Raw genomic sequence first — 18,106 nt, forward strand, 5'->3', positions numbered from 1 at the left:
TCGGTACGCCAAAACCAGCAGACACAGAGACAGCTTCTTCCCCCAGGCTGTTGCTCTGATGAACTCACACCATTCTTAGAGTCTCAGAGTCATTACTGTGCAATAACATCCTGCTCTCCACACTTTTTTTGAATTTGTCTACACTGTTGGTACTATGTGTCCTCTCTGCATCCATTGCAGCCTGGTCATCCTGGAAGGGGGACCCTCTCATCTGTGGTGTCTTCTCAAGGTTTCTCATTTACCCGAGCTGGAGTTTTGAGGTTTTCCTTGCCCTCTTGGGAGTTTAAGATCAGGGGATGTTTGAGAATATTTGCCATTTTTCACATGTCCTGAGTGTTGTTAGTCACCTAAATGTTGAACAGAGGCTGTGATTTACCGAAGTCAAATTCCTTGTTTGGCACGCTCAAACATGGCGAATAGAAACTCTTGAATCTTGAATATAATCAGACTTAATTCATTCATAATTTTAATCCTAAACTCTACAATGTGTGGTTCTTGATGTCTATTGAGTAGGGGTGTAAATCGCGGGTGTTGTCACGATACGATATAATATCGATATAAAGAACTACGATACGATATTTGCCGATATCTTAAAGCCTGCTGCGATTCATTCACGATATATCGCGATATAGTGCTCTACGATCGATTTTTTTTTTTTAAATAAAAAATATAGAACAATATCCTGATTTATAACAATTCATACGCAAAATCAACAAGGTACTGCAAACTCTTTATTTAGGAAATTACAAGAGTATTGTAGTATACAAATTGCTTACTTTAACAATGAACTTTGATGTCGTGTTTTTTCTTTAAATGTGCGGCGAGATTTGTGCTCCCTGAATATTTGATCACCGCATGGCAGGATTTACAAACTGCACGTGTCTTGTCCGTTGAGCCATCTTTTCTTTGGAATCCAAAGTGCTTCCAAACGAATGACTTGAAGCCTAAAGGGGAGCAAATTTCCTCGTCTTTTTGGACACTAGCCATAGCACCAGCCCAGGAGCCGCGTACTAGTTGTCGCCTCCCCTTTCACGTGCGTGCTCTGCTCACAACACAACAACGCCGGGCGCACTGCTCCCGGAAAGAGGAAGCAAGCAACAATGAACTGGATTTCAAAATAAAGTCGCGTCTAATGTCCGAGGTCAAACACGGCGATATAAATCGATGTTTACCTTTAGCATCGATGCCAATAAATCGTAGAGCATTATATCGATTAATCGATGTGTATCGATGTATCGTTACACCCCTACTATTGAGTCCTTCTTTATTTGCAGAAGCAGTTGGGAACACGCACAAAGGGATTTCGAACGCCCCCCCTTTTTTGTAGGTTATTTTATTTATGTAAAATTTCCTACATGAAAATGATCTATTTTTTTCCATTATGTATGTTACAATTTACTAGTTTTGTAATCTATGTTTATTTTTTGTAATATTGTACCTATAATTTTTTACATTTGTTAATACATTGACATGATTAAAAATACATATAATAGCTATTAAAGGGAAATGTACTTTCGGCACTTTGCAAACATATTTGATTAAGGCTGCGTTAGACATATATAATCATATCAATATAATTTCTAGTGTGCTCGTGTAGTCGCATGAAGAGCGGTAAGGAATGTGCAGGCAACTGTATGAACTTATTCTCTTCAAAGTATTGTGGAACAGGATGTCCAGACAGGGAGGACATCTCAAGGCCGGTGAGGAACGCGAATAACAACTCGTCATTGTGCTCCAGACCCAACCGCCCACAACTGAGACCAGACACCTGCACTGAGCAGCGGATGACCATCGACCAATCACCACACAATATTTTGCATGCTTGAATATTCATATTGTGTTTCTTTAAAACTGGGCAACCCGGAAGAATGTGTTGTCTTTTGATGGTCACAGAAGGCACACGAGTTTTTGTTTTAAGGACCCAAGACCCAGGCGCCTGTATTAGCTTGCTTTGTCAGGATTAAACAATTGGTAAATTCGGCCTAATTTATCTCCTGGTCTTCTCTTTGACAGAACGAACTCGCAAAATTGTTAGGTGTACCAGTGTGTGGATTAGGACATAACAACTTTTGTGGTAAGTGTTGATCATAATTTGGAGTCAGATCAATAACTAAAAATCCGTAGCCTAACACTATACTTATTCAAATTTATATATTTATTTATTGTATAGGTCAATATTTAAAGCTCCCATTTTTTCCATCCCAAAAATGTATGGTATTCCCAAAATTGCCAAATTTCCAGCCAAAATTTCACTATTCATTCTCAACGGCACATTGAACAATTCACATTTACATTGTGACATTTGAAATTCAGCTCACCTTGGGGAGGATTTTCAACATTCCCAAAATAGCCACGTACCAAAAGCTCTACATTTTCACCCTTAAAATACACACAAAACTTTACAAATTTTAGTTTTTCCCATCTAATTTCTAACTTTTTTGACCCATTAAACCCATTCCAAATGTATACTGTTCATCTTATACCTAACAGGAACCAAAAAGACCAACCGGAAATGCTTAAAAATAAACCGGAAAAGCTTTAAACAAACCGGAAGGGTCCCAAACAATTGTACTCGGATACTGTTTTAATTGATTAATTTTTGGCTCAATTACTGTATTACTCAATTACTTTATTACTCGCCACTTTCAACTTCATCAGATCATTAAAGCCATTTCACTGCATTTCCCATGCACTAAATTCACTAATTTTCTAATTTTCACATATTCACCTAGTTTCCACATTCTTTTTATAGATTTGAACCATTCCAATTTCAAAATGTTCAGCTCATTCCAGTTATTGTAATATACTTCCTGTCAATCAATGTCTCTTGACATCATTCCGTACTAGGGGTGTAACGATACATCGATACACATCGATTAATCGATATAATGCTCTACGATTAATTGGCATCGATGCTAAACGTAAACATCGATTTATATCGCTGTGTTTGACCTCGGACATTAGACGCGACTTTATTTTGAAATCCAGTTCATTGTTGCTTGCTTCCTCTTTCCGGGAGCAGTGCGCGCGGCGTTGTTGTGTTGTGAGCAGAGCAGGCACGTGAAAGGGGAGTCGACAACTAGTACGCGGCTCCTGGGCAGGTGCTATGGCTAGTGTCCAAAAAGACGAGGAAATTTGCTCCCCTTTAGGCTTCAAGTCATTCGTTTGGAAGCACTTTGGATTCCAAAGAAAAGATGGCTCAACGGACAAGACACGTGCAGTTTGTAAATCCTGCCATGCGGTGATCAAATATTCAGGGAGCCGCACATTTAAAAAAAAAACACGACATCAAAGTTAAGTTTTAAAGTAAGCAATTTGTATACTACAATACTCCTGTCATTTCCTAAATAAAGAGTTTGCAGTACCTTGTTGATTTTGCGTATGAATTGTTATAAATCAGGATATTGTTCTTTATTTTTTATTAAAAAAAAAAAATCGATCGTAGAGCACTATATCGCGATATATCGTGATTGAATTGCAGCAGGATTTAAGATATCGGCAAATATCGTATCGAAGTTCTTTATATCGATATTATATCGTATCGTGACAAAACCCGCGATTTACACCCCTATTCCGTACATAGCATTCCAAAAGTTTTCATTCAGCCTATTAGCCTTCATATGCAATTTTTCCAGAAATTACATTTTCTAATTGTCAAATGCATTCTCTTTTCTCAAAGTAATTAATCCATCCAATTTGACAATTAGCTTGCTTAAAGCTCTTCATCCTTTAAAGTTGTTCTAAAAATGTATCAGTAAAAGTTTCCAATAAATTGTAGTATTGAATATGCATTTTCCTTTTATCCTAACTCCAGCTGCAGGTGCGACTTATACTCAGGAGCGACTTATGTGTGAAATTATTAACATATCATTTCACATGTTATTTTAACATTAAACCGCATGAGGGCAGTCTAGGCCTGTGTGTCAAGATTCAGATTGGAACTTGGTTGGAACTAAGGGTGTAAATCGCGGGTTTTGTCACGATACGATATAATATCGATATAAAGAACTACGATACGATATTTGCCGATATCTTAAAGCCTGCTGCGATTCATTCACGATATATCGCGATATAGTGCTCTACGATCGATATTTTTTTTTTAAATAAAAAATAGTATTGCAGTATACAAAGTGCTTATTTTAACACTGAACTTTGATGTCGTGTTTTTTCTTTAAATGTGCGGCGAGATTTGTGCTCCCTGAATATTTGATCACCGCATGGCAGGATTTACAAACTGCACGTGTCTTGTCGGTTGAGCCATCTTTTCTTTGGAATCCAAAGTGCTTCCAAACGAATGACTTGAAGCCTAAAGGGAAGCAAATTTCCTCGTCTTTTTGGACACTAGCCATAGCACCAGCCCAGGAGCAGCGTACTAGTTGTCGACTCCCCTTTCACATGCAGCAACGCCGTGCACTGCTCCCTGCTCCCGGAAAGAGGAAGCAAGCAACAATGAACTGGATTTCAAAATAAAGTCGCGTCTAATATCCGCGGTCAAACACGGCGATATAAATCGATGTTTACGTTTAGCATCGATGGCAATAAATCGTAGAGCATTATATCGATTAATCGATGTGTATCGATGTATCGTTACACCCCTAGTTGGAACAATTGGAACTGGAACTGAAGAGTCATAGTAAGCGACTCAGAAGGGGAAGCGCCTCATCACCCACCTCCGGAGTTAGCAGAGTTGTTTAAATGTGACACTGAGGATCAAGATTTCATTGGATTTAGTGATTTGGAGTGACACGGATGATTTGGTAAACTTATTATTGTTATTTATGCTACAGTTATCTGAATAACTCTTACTATGTTACGTCAGGCACGTTCTCAGTTTGTTGTTTGTGTCATGTAATAGTAGCATACCGTACACTTATTCAGCCTGTTGATTGATTCAACATTTATTGATCCCAGGGGTGGAAGGCCCCTGCAGTATCCATACCACAGAGCGGGTATACAAAAGACACACAGATGGCGTGAGCGCAACTCAATAGGCTCTCATAAGGCTGCCACACAACGGCGACACACAGAAAGCCGGAAAGTGCGAAAGATAAAAGCCATCAAAGCAAAGCAAAGCAAAGCAAAGCAAAGCAAAGCAAAGCAAAAAGACAAAGGAAAAAAAGTAACAGCGGCCGACCAGCACCCCTCAATATCAGAGAACACCCCAAAACACACAAAATAGCCTCCACGGGGTCCATAGACAGGTGTAAGGGCAGTCCAGTCCAACAGCGCCCAATGGACCGTCGTCGTGAATCGGTGAAAAGAAGTAACAATTGTTGCTGCAACACCTGCGAAAGTTGTAGTCTAGTAAAGTGCTACACAATATTGTATTGAATATTCCAATTTCAAAACACCTATTAGCAAGGATAGTACAAAACAGTTCTTTATCAACATTTTTGTAGCTGTCACATAATTTAGGATCCTGAACTCTCTCCCCCTTTCTGCGTAGCGTCCTGTACTTTGCGCTATGCTTACTGTCTGCTGTATGCACACTGGCTCAGTTTTGGTCCTCTTATTTATTGTGTTATTTGTTTATTATTTATTCATCACTCATTATTTATTTATTATTTATTATTTATTGTTTGTGCCTTCTTGTTTTTATTTTGTGTCGTCTACTTGTATGTCTATCGTGTACTATGTCTCGTCACCGTGGGATAGAGGAAACGGAATTTCGGTTTCTTTGTGTGTCTTGACATATGAAGGGATTGACAATAAAGCAGACTTTGACTTTGACTTTGAATTTCTGTTTCTTTCATATAGTGCGAATGTCATAAACACCTGTATCGCAGATTAAGATGCAACATCAGAATCATAATCAGAATCAGCTTGGTTGGCCAGGTTTGTGCATGCTAAACAAGGAATTTGACTCCGGTTGATCTCAGCCTCTATACAACATTTAAATGACTAACAACATTCAGGTGGCTGATCCAAACCAGACAGGGATGGAGGTTCAGAGGATAGACTGGATGATGGCAGTGTAGAAGGTCATCATGTTAGATGTGTCAAATCTGCACTGCATGTAGGTCTTCTCTGTTGCTGTTGATATATTTTTCCGGTTCTTTTATCTTTAATTCTCGCTATTCTAATAGTAACAACCAGAAGACTGCATATTCTCTGTTGAACTATTTAATAGATGCCAGAAAGATCGAGAGAGAGCTGTGGAGCCTTATCTGCGAGATTGTGGAAGAAGGTCTAACCCCCACCTCCAGGATTCCTACTGTTATACTCTTGGCCGCCCACCCACAAGACTGTGTGATGTGCGACCTTGCAGTCTCGACTGAAATCAACTAATATAGTATATGTGCAAAGATTGTCACAGAAAAGGGAAGGCCAGTGAAAGCCAGAGAAGGGTCACAACAAGACAAAAGTATAGCTCACGCTATCTAGCTAGTGATGTGTGACCAGGAGGCCCATTCTAACAATGATCGTGCTTCATTTAAAACATTTGAAGAAAAAAGTATTGTTCCAACTTAAAAGGTGATTTGTTGGACAAAGCGGAACTAGCTGTTTGTTTAATAGGAGTGCGACGTGTCAGGTGAGTTCGTTGGTCTTCATGATGCTCTATTTACAAGTTAGGTGACTTCTGAAGGCAACTGATTGCACTGGATTGTAGTTAGGAACATCAAAGTACGAGTTGATTGAATATAAATGCGCCTCACACTTCAGATTTAAAAATACATACTTGACCTTTCGAAAAAAAAATGGATCCACTTCACAATGTGTTGTTGGATCACATAAAATATCAATAAAATACATTCAAGTTTGTAAGGTCATAAAATATAAAAAATAAATGTGAAAACGTTCATATGAATATGATGTTTTCTAAGGCAATATATATTGAAAGGCACTGCGAAAAGTTGGATACAAATATACTGCGACATATATGTAACAAAATTGATGAGAAACAAAATGGAAAAGAACAAATACAGATCATAGAAATTAGATAATCTTTTGCTTTTGGTTTTGTTCGACAGGTCTTTTTGGAAAATATTGTCCTTATGTCTATTTAGTCACCGATTTTCAGTATCCCCGTCTTGGTCATAAATTCACCTAGGGGGTCTTAAATTAACTTGACATGTTAATTTTTCTGGACTGTGGGAGCTAGATCCATATGTATGTGTATGTATGTATGTATGTATGTATGTATGTATGTATGTATGTATGTATGTATGTATGTATGTATGTATGTATGTATGTATGTATGTATGTATGTATGTATGTATGTATGTATGTATGTATGTATGTATGTATGTATGTATGTATGTATGTACGTACGTACGTACGTACGTACGTACGTACGTACGTACGTACGTACGTACGTGTGTATGTATGTAGTATATACACATATATGAGGGGCGGTATGCATGGAGGAAGAAGAACACAGCATTCCATGACAAACACTTGCTACCCACAGTAAAATTTGGTGGTGGTTCCATCATGCTGTGGGGCTGTGTGGCCAGTGTAGGTACTGACAATCTTGTTAAAGTTGAAGGTCGCATGGATACAGCAGATTCTTGCAAACAATGTTCAAGAATCAGTGACAAAGTTGAAGTTGCGCAGGGGCTGGATACCTCAACAAGACAACGACCTCAAACACTCCTCAAATTCTACTATGGCATTCATCCAGAATAACAAGTACAATGTTCTGGAATGGCCATCTCAGTCCCCAGACCTGAAGATTATTGAAAATCTGTGGTGTGATTTAAAGTGGGCTGTTCATGCCCTCATAGTAACAACAGCTGAAAAGACTTGTCACACATCATCATGTGACACTGCCTGACGAAGGCGAAAGTTGCCGCCGAAACTGTCGAAAACAGTTTTAAGGTAAGACCTACATTATTTTGTCTGAACAAAAAATAAAAAAAGGCTCTAAGTACTGAAGACATAATGAACACTAACTAAAATGAGGGATTACTGTACTTTGATGCATGCGATGGAGTATTGTCCTACATAAAAATCGTGGTCTTCTTGAAAGATGCAGATCTCTTCTGTACCACTGCTTGAAGACAGTGTCTTCTAAAAACTGGCAATAGGTTAATTTTAATTAATTTTCATTTTAATTTTAGAGTTAATTTTAAGTTAATCTTTAATAATAATTAGCTCATCTTTAATAATACCAGCCTATACCAGTACACCGCCTCCACCTTACTGGTGTCCTATTTGAAGTGGAGCTCTGTGGCCCATACTGATCCAGCCATGGGTTCAGCTGGTCTGTCAATAGTCACTCTCATCTCATCAGTCATAAGATCTTTGAAAAATGTATATTCTGATATTTCTTGACCCAGGCTTTACCTTAACATGTTTTGTGCGACCCCTTGCAAATGAATTTTTGTTGATTTTTTAATCACACCCAATAGTTTAGCAATTTCAAGAGTGCCGCAACCCCCTGAAAGACTTTTTACAAATTTTTACTTTTTGGAGTCATTTAAATTTCTTTATAAATCTTTTTTTTTTGCCCTATTTTTCCTGAGAAAAACAAGTTGCCTAATAATTATGCACACTGTTAATCTCCTTAGGCCCTAACATTGCTCATTACATAAATACACATCACTTGATATGCTTGTATTGAGTAAGCATTCAAGATTATACAGCATGAAGTTGGAAAATTCCATAAAAATGATCATATGGTCAAAATACACACTTGCCTAACAATTTTGCACATTGACTCATTTTTGAAGATATATATTCCTCTCAGCAATGACACTGCGTGTGTGTGTTTCTGTCATCCATGGATCTCAAGCTGCAGTTGTTCCTCTTCCTCATCCATGTCACTGGTTGGACCATCTGTATTATCAGGGGTGAACTGAGCTGATCTCATCCTCCCAAAAAGACCTGGGCTTATATGCTGTCGTCGAAGTCTACGAGACAGAAAAAGAAAGGAAGAAAATTTAAAGAAAATAAGTATTTGACAAACCCTTCCTAATATACAGAAAAAGTGAAGTAAAACCAGCTGAGAAAATTATTTCAAGCTATAAAGTGAAAAACATCAGAGTGATTCAAGTCTGTTAATGGTCACAAATCCAGTTACAAGGCAATACCATATGCTAACAAACAAACAAAACAAACAAACAAACAACATACAAACAAACAAACAAACAAACAAACAAACAAACAAACAAACAAACAAACAAACAAACAAACAAACAAACAAACAAAAACGAATGAATAAATGAATAGATCAAGCAATAAATACAACAACAACCCACCGGCTTGTTTCACTATTGCAAAGACAGATCTTGATGATCCCCAAGACTTTTGGAGAATTATTGTAGAGACGGACAAGACAAAAGTTTAATTTTAGGAAGGTGTGTGGCCAGTTAGATACATTATTTTATATGTATAAAAAGAACATTTTGCACATAGAACTGAAGGTTTGGTGTGTCCAAGTGCTACAAAATTCCTGGGGGTCTTCATAGATGACTTTTAAATGTCACATAGATCACCTTGTATCCAAATTATCAAAATATGTGGGTTTATTTTACAAAGTCAGACATTTCCTTCCTCAGTCAATTCTCCTGATTTTATATAAAACTCTATTTGAACTTCATCTCAACTATTGCAATGTTATATGGGGCAACACCTTCTCTAGTCACCATAAAAAACTTCACTCTCTACAAAAGAAAGTCAATAGGGCTCTGTCTTGGTCTTTAATTCTCCATCCCTCCCTCTCTTCCACCATTTTGAGTTATTAAGATTACCTGAGCTGATTGAATTACAAAATACATATGTCATGTTTCAGCTTGCGAACAAGAGAAACCACATACTGTGCAGTCTGATCCCCATCACTAGACTCCAGCATTCCCATCAGACGCGAGGTAAAACACAGATCCTAGGGAAGTACCGCAGATGTATGCGCACCAGTGTGGCAAGTAGAGGACCTCAGATTTGGAACAGTATTGATGAAGTCCTAAAGGTCATTCCGTCTATTTCCAATTTTAAAAAACATCTTTTTAGCCATCCTTTACAAACCTATATTTAAATTCATATTTCCATAGTTAGCTGGGTTGCGAGTGTGTATGTGTGTATGATGAGTGTATGTCTGTGCGTTCGTCCGTCCGTCTGTCTGGGCCCCGTTATATAAGCTTATACATAAGACCTTTATCAAACCATCTGTGTCACTCCAAATCATTAAAACCATCAATCGAGTTGGTCCTCCTTTATGTAAACAAATCCGACGTCCGCGGCGCATTGCAGTTCAAATTTTTCCACAGGCCCATATAACAATATATAAACTATCTGTCAAATAACAATAATATAAACAACAACTTTATCGAACCATCCATGTCACTCCAAATCAATAAATCCATCAGAATCTTTGTCTACTTGACAAACAAAACAAAAAAAACACACAGCTGTTGACGCCGAACGTCAGACTAGATGTATCAAATAAATGTAATATAAACAAACAATTTTATCTAACCATCCGTGTCACTCCAAATCAATAAATGCATCAGAATCTTCGTCTTCCGTGTCACTTGAAAAATTAAAAAAAAAAAAAAAAAACACTGCTGTTGACGCCGGAAAGACTACGTGCGCCACGGACGTCAGACTCGATATATCAAATAAATGTAATATAAAAAACAATGTTTTCGAACCATCCGTGTCACTCCAAATCAATAAATCCATCAGAATCTTCGTCTTCCGTGTCACTTGAACACAGCTGTTGACGCCGGAAAGACTATGTGTGCCGCGGACATCAGACTTGTCGAGTTAAATGGTGGATAGGATGGTAAAAAATGTGTATTGGATCTGGCCCAGAGGAATTGGCTAAGATGAAATTCCAAATTTCAAAGCTTGACATGGAAGACCTGAAGAAGGGGTTACTTAAAAGTTAGTTTTTCAAAATTAACTATTGTTAAATTGGTAAAGAGGAATTTGTTGGTTGAACCAGTAAACCTCCCTTCCCGTTCCAAATCTCACCAGAAGATGATGCCAAAGTCAGATTGACCTAACATAGTAAATTAATAGTTTAAAAAGTCATCGATTAGATGAAGACTTGTTCTGAAGCACGGCAACACACAATTTTGGATTATGTTATATTATTTTGTTTTGCTATAATATACTCTGAAACTGTTTGAATATGCTCATCGTTAGGTAATGAGAATGAGACATGTTAATCACAGTTAGAGTAAGCTCTAATATACTTTCTTTTATTTTGTTTTGCAATATTTACAAACGCTTGAGCTTGACCTAGAGGTCACCAGCTTGTTAAAATATGTTTTGAAGATGCTTGAGTGTTCTAACCTGCTAACTAAGAGAACCCACGATACCATCAAAACAAAGCAAAAAACTTCATGTGGAGCACAGGTGATCCCCTCCCCCACCGTCTGTTGTCTTCCGGGTTAGAGCACGCTGGCGTCAGATTTGTTGACTGCCGCTTCTGTCCCGGACCGTGTCCGTTACTTGTTTTTCGTTTTCCCGTTTTCAGTCCACCCGTCTCTTCTCTGATTTTTCTCGTGTTGTCTTCCGTCCACCTCGCTTCCCCGCAGCTCCGCTCTCACCTATCTGTCTCCTCTACCAACTACGTTAGCCAGCTAGCCAACAGCCAACTGGACAAAACCACCACCAGACCCTCCTGCCTCCCGACTCGGAGCCTGTGGCCGCCTGCTGCGGACTCGACGGCAGCTCTGGCCCGGTTCTCTGGCCTTCCGTCCGGCGTCCGCGTGGGACGGGCTCCACTCCCTGCGGGCTCGCCAACCGTGGCTCTGCTGTGTGCCGCCGTGGTGCGTTGGGGCCTGCCGTTCGAGCGGGTGCAGCCGAGGTCGACTGGCATCACCACCTGGTCCACTGCTCCTTCCACACGAGGCTGAGATCCTTCGCCGTCGCCGCTACATCTGTCCGGCATTTCTCTGATGGCTCACCCATCTTCTCTTTTTGGACTACCAACCCCCCGTCACCCCCACCTCCCGTACTGGCAACCTCAACAACCTCCGCTCCCGCCCCTCCTTCTCCTCCATCCATCCCCTTTGCACTGCTGACCGATGTCCTGTTAACTATAACCTACTGTCTCTCTTCCCCCCCACCCCACCCCCCCCGTCCACTCTTTTTTTTTCTTATTCCATGTAAAGCGTCTTTGGGTTATTGAAAAGCGCTATATAAATTGAATGTATTATTATTATTATTATTATTATTATTATTATTATTATTATATTGTATAGTTAGTAACAACTTGAGCAGCATCATTGTACTGATGTTTCATTTACACACGAATGTATTAAGAGTTGAGTAAGGACAAGGGGCTGACAGAGATACCGTGGGTGGAAGACTGCAATCCCACGCTTGAGCTTGACCTAGAGGTCACCAGCTTGTTAAAATACGTTTTGAAGATGCTTGAGTGTTCTAACCTGCTAACTAAGAGAATCCACGATCATAGTTATGATTATGTGGTAAATTGACTATTGTGAAAGTATGTGTTAGTATTGTCACGATGGTTGATCAGTATCAAACATGTATGTAATATTGATGTTCCATTTACACATGAATGTATGAATGTGAGCGAAGACAAGGAGGCGGGAAAGGGTTAATGGTGATACTAAGTGGTGGAAGACTGAGGTTCTACATATGACCGTGACCTCAAGTGCATCCACCAAGCCTAAACAAAATGCTGTTTGACGGAACACAAGTCAGAGGGAAAACGTTTGCAAATGTCACGTTGACGGACAGTTGACAAGATTTGTGAGTGGGAAACAGGATGAAGCATCCCTGAGAAAATTGTTACTTCCGTGAGAACATGGTCACCTCATCTGGTTGAATCCGGTTGAGACCGGCTGAGATGCAGGTGCAGTCTATTCTGGAAACATTTGGGTCATCTGAGGCCAATGTATGACATAATAGAAAAAAACTGGTACGTGACCAAGCAGGCATAGTACCCACGAACTTGACTGGTATAAAAGGTTCGTTCGGACAAAGAGCATCGCTCTCTCTCGCCCGGAGGGCTCTGCCCGTCAGGGCTATGCCCCTGCGGCTACTGCCGTGGGTCGAGAACGACGATTAGACAAAGATAGATTTCATTCTTTCTGAGATTAACCCGAGGTCTGTTAAAATGAATTTATACTATCTTCAAATTGGACTTGGTCAAATTTTAAGATCAAAGACAGGCTAGGAGATGCAGACCTCGGTGCAGGAGAGAGGAGCCATTTTTAGGGCGTCGTCATCTTCATTCTTTAGGCCAGCCTGTTCTTTTAAACAGAATTCGGATTTTGGAACAAGGAGAACTGATCACTCGACTTTTCCACCAAACAACATTTTAGACCTCTAGCCTCTTACCCTTTTTTACTATATTTTTGAGTTTTGACTGAATAATTTTTGCTCTATTGAGAATGGTGAGTGGAAATTATTGTTAGTTGTTCGAACAATTTAAACTTGTAATTCTCTTTCTTGCTTATTCATTAAATCTCTACTTTATAATCATTTAATTTCGATTAATGATTATTTTTATCTTTTATGCTTTCAATCTCTTTTGTTTCTCTATCATAGTCATACTTTAAACCGTTCAGTTCTTTTTTAAATGAAGACAGCTTTAATCTTTGACATCAGGGAGTGTCAGAATCTGGTTCAAAACCGTTCTTAAACTCAGCTAGTGTGAGTGTACGCTAGTGAAAATGAGTTCCCGCGGTCTTAACAAAGACTGCTAAACTATTCCGACCGGATAACAAAAGCAACAATCTTAATAGGAAAGGACAGCCGCTGAAACGGCCGCGATCGAGGAGATCCTGGGTCTCGACAAAGTAGTTACTCAACCCTCGGGTTTCTTTGATTTCAGCGGGACTCGCGTCCGGAAATGACAAAATTAATCTAACAATAGATTGGTTACCTGAACAGCGGTTAGACTCGGAACGAATCTTCTTTCCGTACCGGCTTAAATCAATTCTCGTCTCCCCTACAGACTGCGTTACTGCAGAGGGGCTAAAGTACAGAATTTTACCCTTTAAGCGCAGAGCCGGTCACTTACATCAGATAAGTGCACGATTGACAGACTAGATACAGCAAATAAATGTAATATAAACAATTTTAACAAACCATCCGTGTCACTCCAAATCAATAAATCCACCGGAATATTCATCCTCTGTGTCAAAAAAAAAGAAGAAAAAAACAGCTGCCGATTCCGGACCTACGAAACTACTGGTCTAACAACATACACGTTGCTACTCTAAATGAACTATATATCAAATAACTATAAAATAAATAACAAGTTTATCGAACCATCTGTGTCACTCCAAATCATTAAATCTCCCGACTTCGGAAGTCAGTGAATGGAACTCATTGTCAATGAGGCTCCAATTATTCTACAGTAATAGTGCGCACTCATGCGGTTTAAAGTGAAAATAACATCTGAAGTGATCAACTATACTAGTAAGTAAAGTGTTAATGATCAAGTATAAATTTGTGAAAAAAAGTCACATATAAGTTGCTCCTGAGTATAAGTCGTCCCCCCACCCAAATTATGGAAAAAAAAATGCGACTTATAGTCTGAAAAATACAGCAGTTATTTTCCCACCATGTATAAAATGTCTTGTGTGGGTTATGTGTGGGTGTGTGGATGGGTGAGTGTGTGCGTGTTTGGGTGTGCGTGCTTCCATGTTTCTTACCTGGATTGTAAATGTTCTAATTGTACCTGCAGGTTCTCGGTCTGCTCTACTTGTTCATCCAAAGACCTCTGGAGTTTTCTTGTCTGGTTATTGGACTCATCCAGCTAACAAAGATGCACATATTCAGGTGAGTATAAAGAAAAGTAACAGCAAAACAAATATGGTTATCAGTCAACAACTCTGTAGGTATCTGCTCAAACATAATGCTCAAACCTATTAACTTGATTACTAAAGCTCAGAAAAAATATATATTTCTTGTTAAAAAAATAGATATTTCATATTAAATACTTATTAAATAAACTAACGGCAATTTTATTCTCAGGGCATAGGCTCGTTCATAGCTATTCTCGTCTTAGACACCGTTTTGACTCATCTGAGCAGGCTTCAAGCCCACGACCAGGTAGAACAGCACTAGCCTCTGTGTTAATAGTTTTGTAGCTATTGCACATGTAATTTCTAGCGATGATGTCACCAAGCCACCCATTTATTGCCAAATGGATACAAAATGGTACTTTTTGTTTGTGCTTCGTTTGTGCTGCAAAAACATTTGCATGTGCGGCTACAGTTAAGATATTACACATTTAATTTCAGGCGATGATGTCACAGTATTTCGTCGCGTCTTTCAAGCTCCTGGAATCCCACTGATGCAGGACGAACTTTAGGTAAATATCAAAGTCAAAGTCAAAGTCTGCTTTATTGTCAATCCCTTCATATGTCAAGACACACAAAGAAACCGAAATTCCGTTTCCTCTATCCCACGGTGACGAGACATAGTACACGATAGACATACAAGTAGACGACACAAAATAAAAACGAGAAGGCACAAACAATAAATAATAAATGAATAATATGAGTGATGAATAAATAATAAACAAATAACACAATAAATAAGAGGAAAAAAATTGAGCCAGTGTGCATACAGCAGACAGTAAGCATAGCGCAAAGTACAGGACGCTACGCAGAAAGGGGGAGAGAGTTCAGGATCCTAACAGCCTGGAGTATGAAGCTGTTGGTGAGTCTGGTGGTGCGGGAGCGCAGGCTCCTGTACCTCTTCCTAGAGGGCAGAAGATCAAACAAAGAGTGAGCGGGGTGACTCACATCACTCACAATCGTGGTCGCCTTACGGGTGAGATGGGAGGTGTAAATGTCTCTCAAGGAGGGGAGTGAAGCACCAATAATCTTACCAGCCGTGTTCACTATGCGCTGCAGGGCCTTCATGTTGTAGTCAGTGCAGCTACCACCCCAAACAGCAATACAGCTGGAGAGGATGCTCTCAATGGTGCCGCGGTAAAATGTAGTCATGACGGCCGGAGGAGCGCTCGCTCGCCTGAGTTTCCGCAGGAAGTACAGGCGGCGCTGGGCCGTCTTTGCCAGTGATGTGGTGTTGGTGGACCAGGAGAGATCCTCACTGATGTGCACCCCCAGGAACCTGGCGCTGCTCACTCTCTCCACCACAGCACCGTCAATGGTCAGCGGCAGGTGTTGGGTGTGACCCTTCCGGAAGTCAACAACAATCTCCTTGGTCTTGTCGAAGTTCAGCAGGAGGTTGTTGTCCCTGCACCACGTGGTCAGAAGGTCAACCTCCAACCTGTAATGAGTCTCGTCTCCCTTGGTGATGAGACCCACCAGAGTCGTGTCGTCAGCAAACTTCACAATGCGGTTGTCGCTGTAGGTTGCAGTGCAGTCATGCGTCAGCAGGGTGAAGAGCAGCGGACTGAGCACGCAGCCTTGGGGGGCCCCTGTGCTCAGCGTGATGCTGGCGGAGATTTTGTCGCCAACACGTACCACCTGTGCCCTCTGACAAAGGAAGTCCAGTAGCCAGTTGCAGCGGTAGGTATTGAGGCCCAGCTTGTCGAGTTTGCTGATGAGACGTTGTGGCACAATGGTGTTGAAGGCAGAACTGAAGTCCACAAACAGCAATCTCACATACGAGTCCCTTCTCTCCAGGTGGGTGAGGGCCGAGTGGAGGGCAGAGCAGATGGCATCCTCAGAGGACCGTTTGGCACGGTACGCAAACTGGAAGGGGTCTATGGTGGGGGGGAGAACGGATCGGATGTGCTCCATGTTACACTATCGTAACTTGTCTTTCTAGCATACAGAAAACTTTCTTACCGTTTTCATTGCGGCAAATGCCTTTTAGTACGAACATATTTCTCTAAATGTGTTGCTCTCATACCCATTGGTTAATTTCCTTCTTCTATAATAAACCTATATAATTATTATTTTTTAATTACCGTTTTTTTCCGTGTATAATGCGCCCCCATGTATAATACGCACCCTAAAAATGGCATGTTGATGCTGGAAAAAAGCCTGTACCCATGTATAATATGCACCCAATTTTTATGAATTTTTTATTTTATTTTTTTAAAGTCCCAATGGGAGGCAATGGGTCCCATTTTTATAGTCTTTGGTATGGTCTTAACTAGGCTGGATGTAATTTCTTTTGTTGGCGTTGATTTCTCCGACTGCCCGTAAAGGCACCACCACGATCATGATGTCTGTTTGGTTTCTGTTCCTGTCTTTGGTAATGTCACCCTGTCTTTTTGTTCCACGTCTTTGTCGGTCAGTCCTGTTGTTGGTTTTGTTGTACCATGATTTTCTTAAAAAAAAAAAAAAAAAAATTTAAATTTTTTTTTAAAAAAAATTGTACCCATGTATAATGCGCACCCCAGATTTTAGGACAATAAATTAGTTAAATTTCGCGCATTATACACGGAAAAAAACGGTACATCAGACGTGAAAAAGGCTCGCTGCAACCTAAAAACCTGGTAAACCTATCGTCCATTGGAAATCATTTAATTAATCCAACAATTAATGATGAGCGCCAATGAGGTCTTTTGTTTTTCAGGTAGTCCCATCGGCAGATCATCTTAATGCAGTGTGCTACATCTACCCTGACAAAAAATGGGGATAGATGTCCAGGTTGATTTCCAAGTAAAATTTTAACACACTCATTGATGTAGCTCTTCAGATCAGGATGAGGGGTAAAAACCTTGACTAGACATCCAAGAATTGCCAAAGACAAGTCCTTCATGGCTTCTTTAGGAACAGGTGCACCTGCATTCCTTCAGCCACTGTTTGATAGCATTAACCATCATGCTTCTAAAAAAACGTTGCAGCACAAACAAACAAAAATGTACGGCACAAACCAGCACTAACGAAGCACTAACGAAACAGACTATTGTCCTTAAATTTTGCGTGGGGTGGGGGGCCAGCTTCACGCAGGTCAATGTCACTTCCCTGCCCCCCTCCGTGCGCGTGCACCCTCTCAACGCAGCGCGCGCCCTCTCCACGCAGCGCGCGCTCTAGTTCAGCAGCGCTGCAGACTCTGAGTCGTGGTGGTTGCATGATGGCAGAGAGGAAGAGGAGCGCCGTTTGGAGCTTTTTTACATATGTATACAAAACCACAGCAACAATGTGATGTTTCTAGAAAAGAAATCAAGTACTGTGGCAACACCACAAATTTGTAAAAGCACATAAAAATACACCCAAAGGCTAGCTAAACGGAGGGAAGAGGATCC

At 40.2% G+C, this 18,106-nt stretch overlaps 1 protein-coding gene across 4 annotated transcripts in view; it reads right to left on the bottom strand.

The window, feature by feature from the left end:
- Window positions 1-4,882: 4,882 nt before the first annotated feature.
- The window catches only part of ccdc102a (coiled-coil domain containing 102A), a 107,180-nt gene continuing 93,956 nt past the window's right edge, over window positions 4,883-18,106 (bottom strand). For 2 of the 4 annotated variants that reach the window (XM_061275705.1, XM_061275703.1), the window contains 2 exons: window positions 14,586-14,689; window positions 4,883-8,855 (listed from right to left, as the gene is read on the bottom strand). In XM_061275705.1, coding sequence (XP_061131689.1) covers window positions 8,720-8,855; window positions 14,586-14,689 — 240 coding nt within the window. In that variant the 3' untranslated portion in view covers window positions 4,883-8,719. Of the gene's footprint in view, window positions 8,856-14,585; window positions 14,690-15,260; window positions 16,613-18,106 lie in introns of those variants that run through there. The other 2 variants (XR_009714099.1, XM_061275704.1) reach the window with 2 other exon arrangements.

The sequence above is a fragment of the Syngnathus typhle genome, linkage group LG4 (genome assembly GCF_033458585.1).
Source record: "Syngnathus typhle isolate RoL2023-S1 ecotype Sweden linkage group LG4, RoL_Styp_1.0, whole genome shotgun sequence".
Lineage (NCBI taxonomy): Eukaryota > Metazoa > Chordata > Actinopteri > Syngnathiformes > Syngnathidae > Syngnathus > Syngnathus typhle.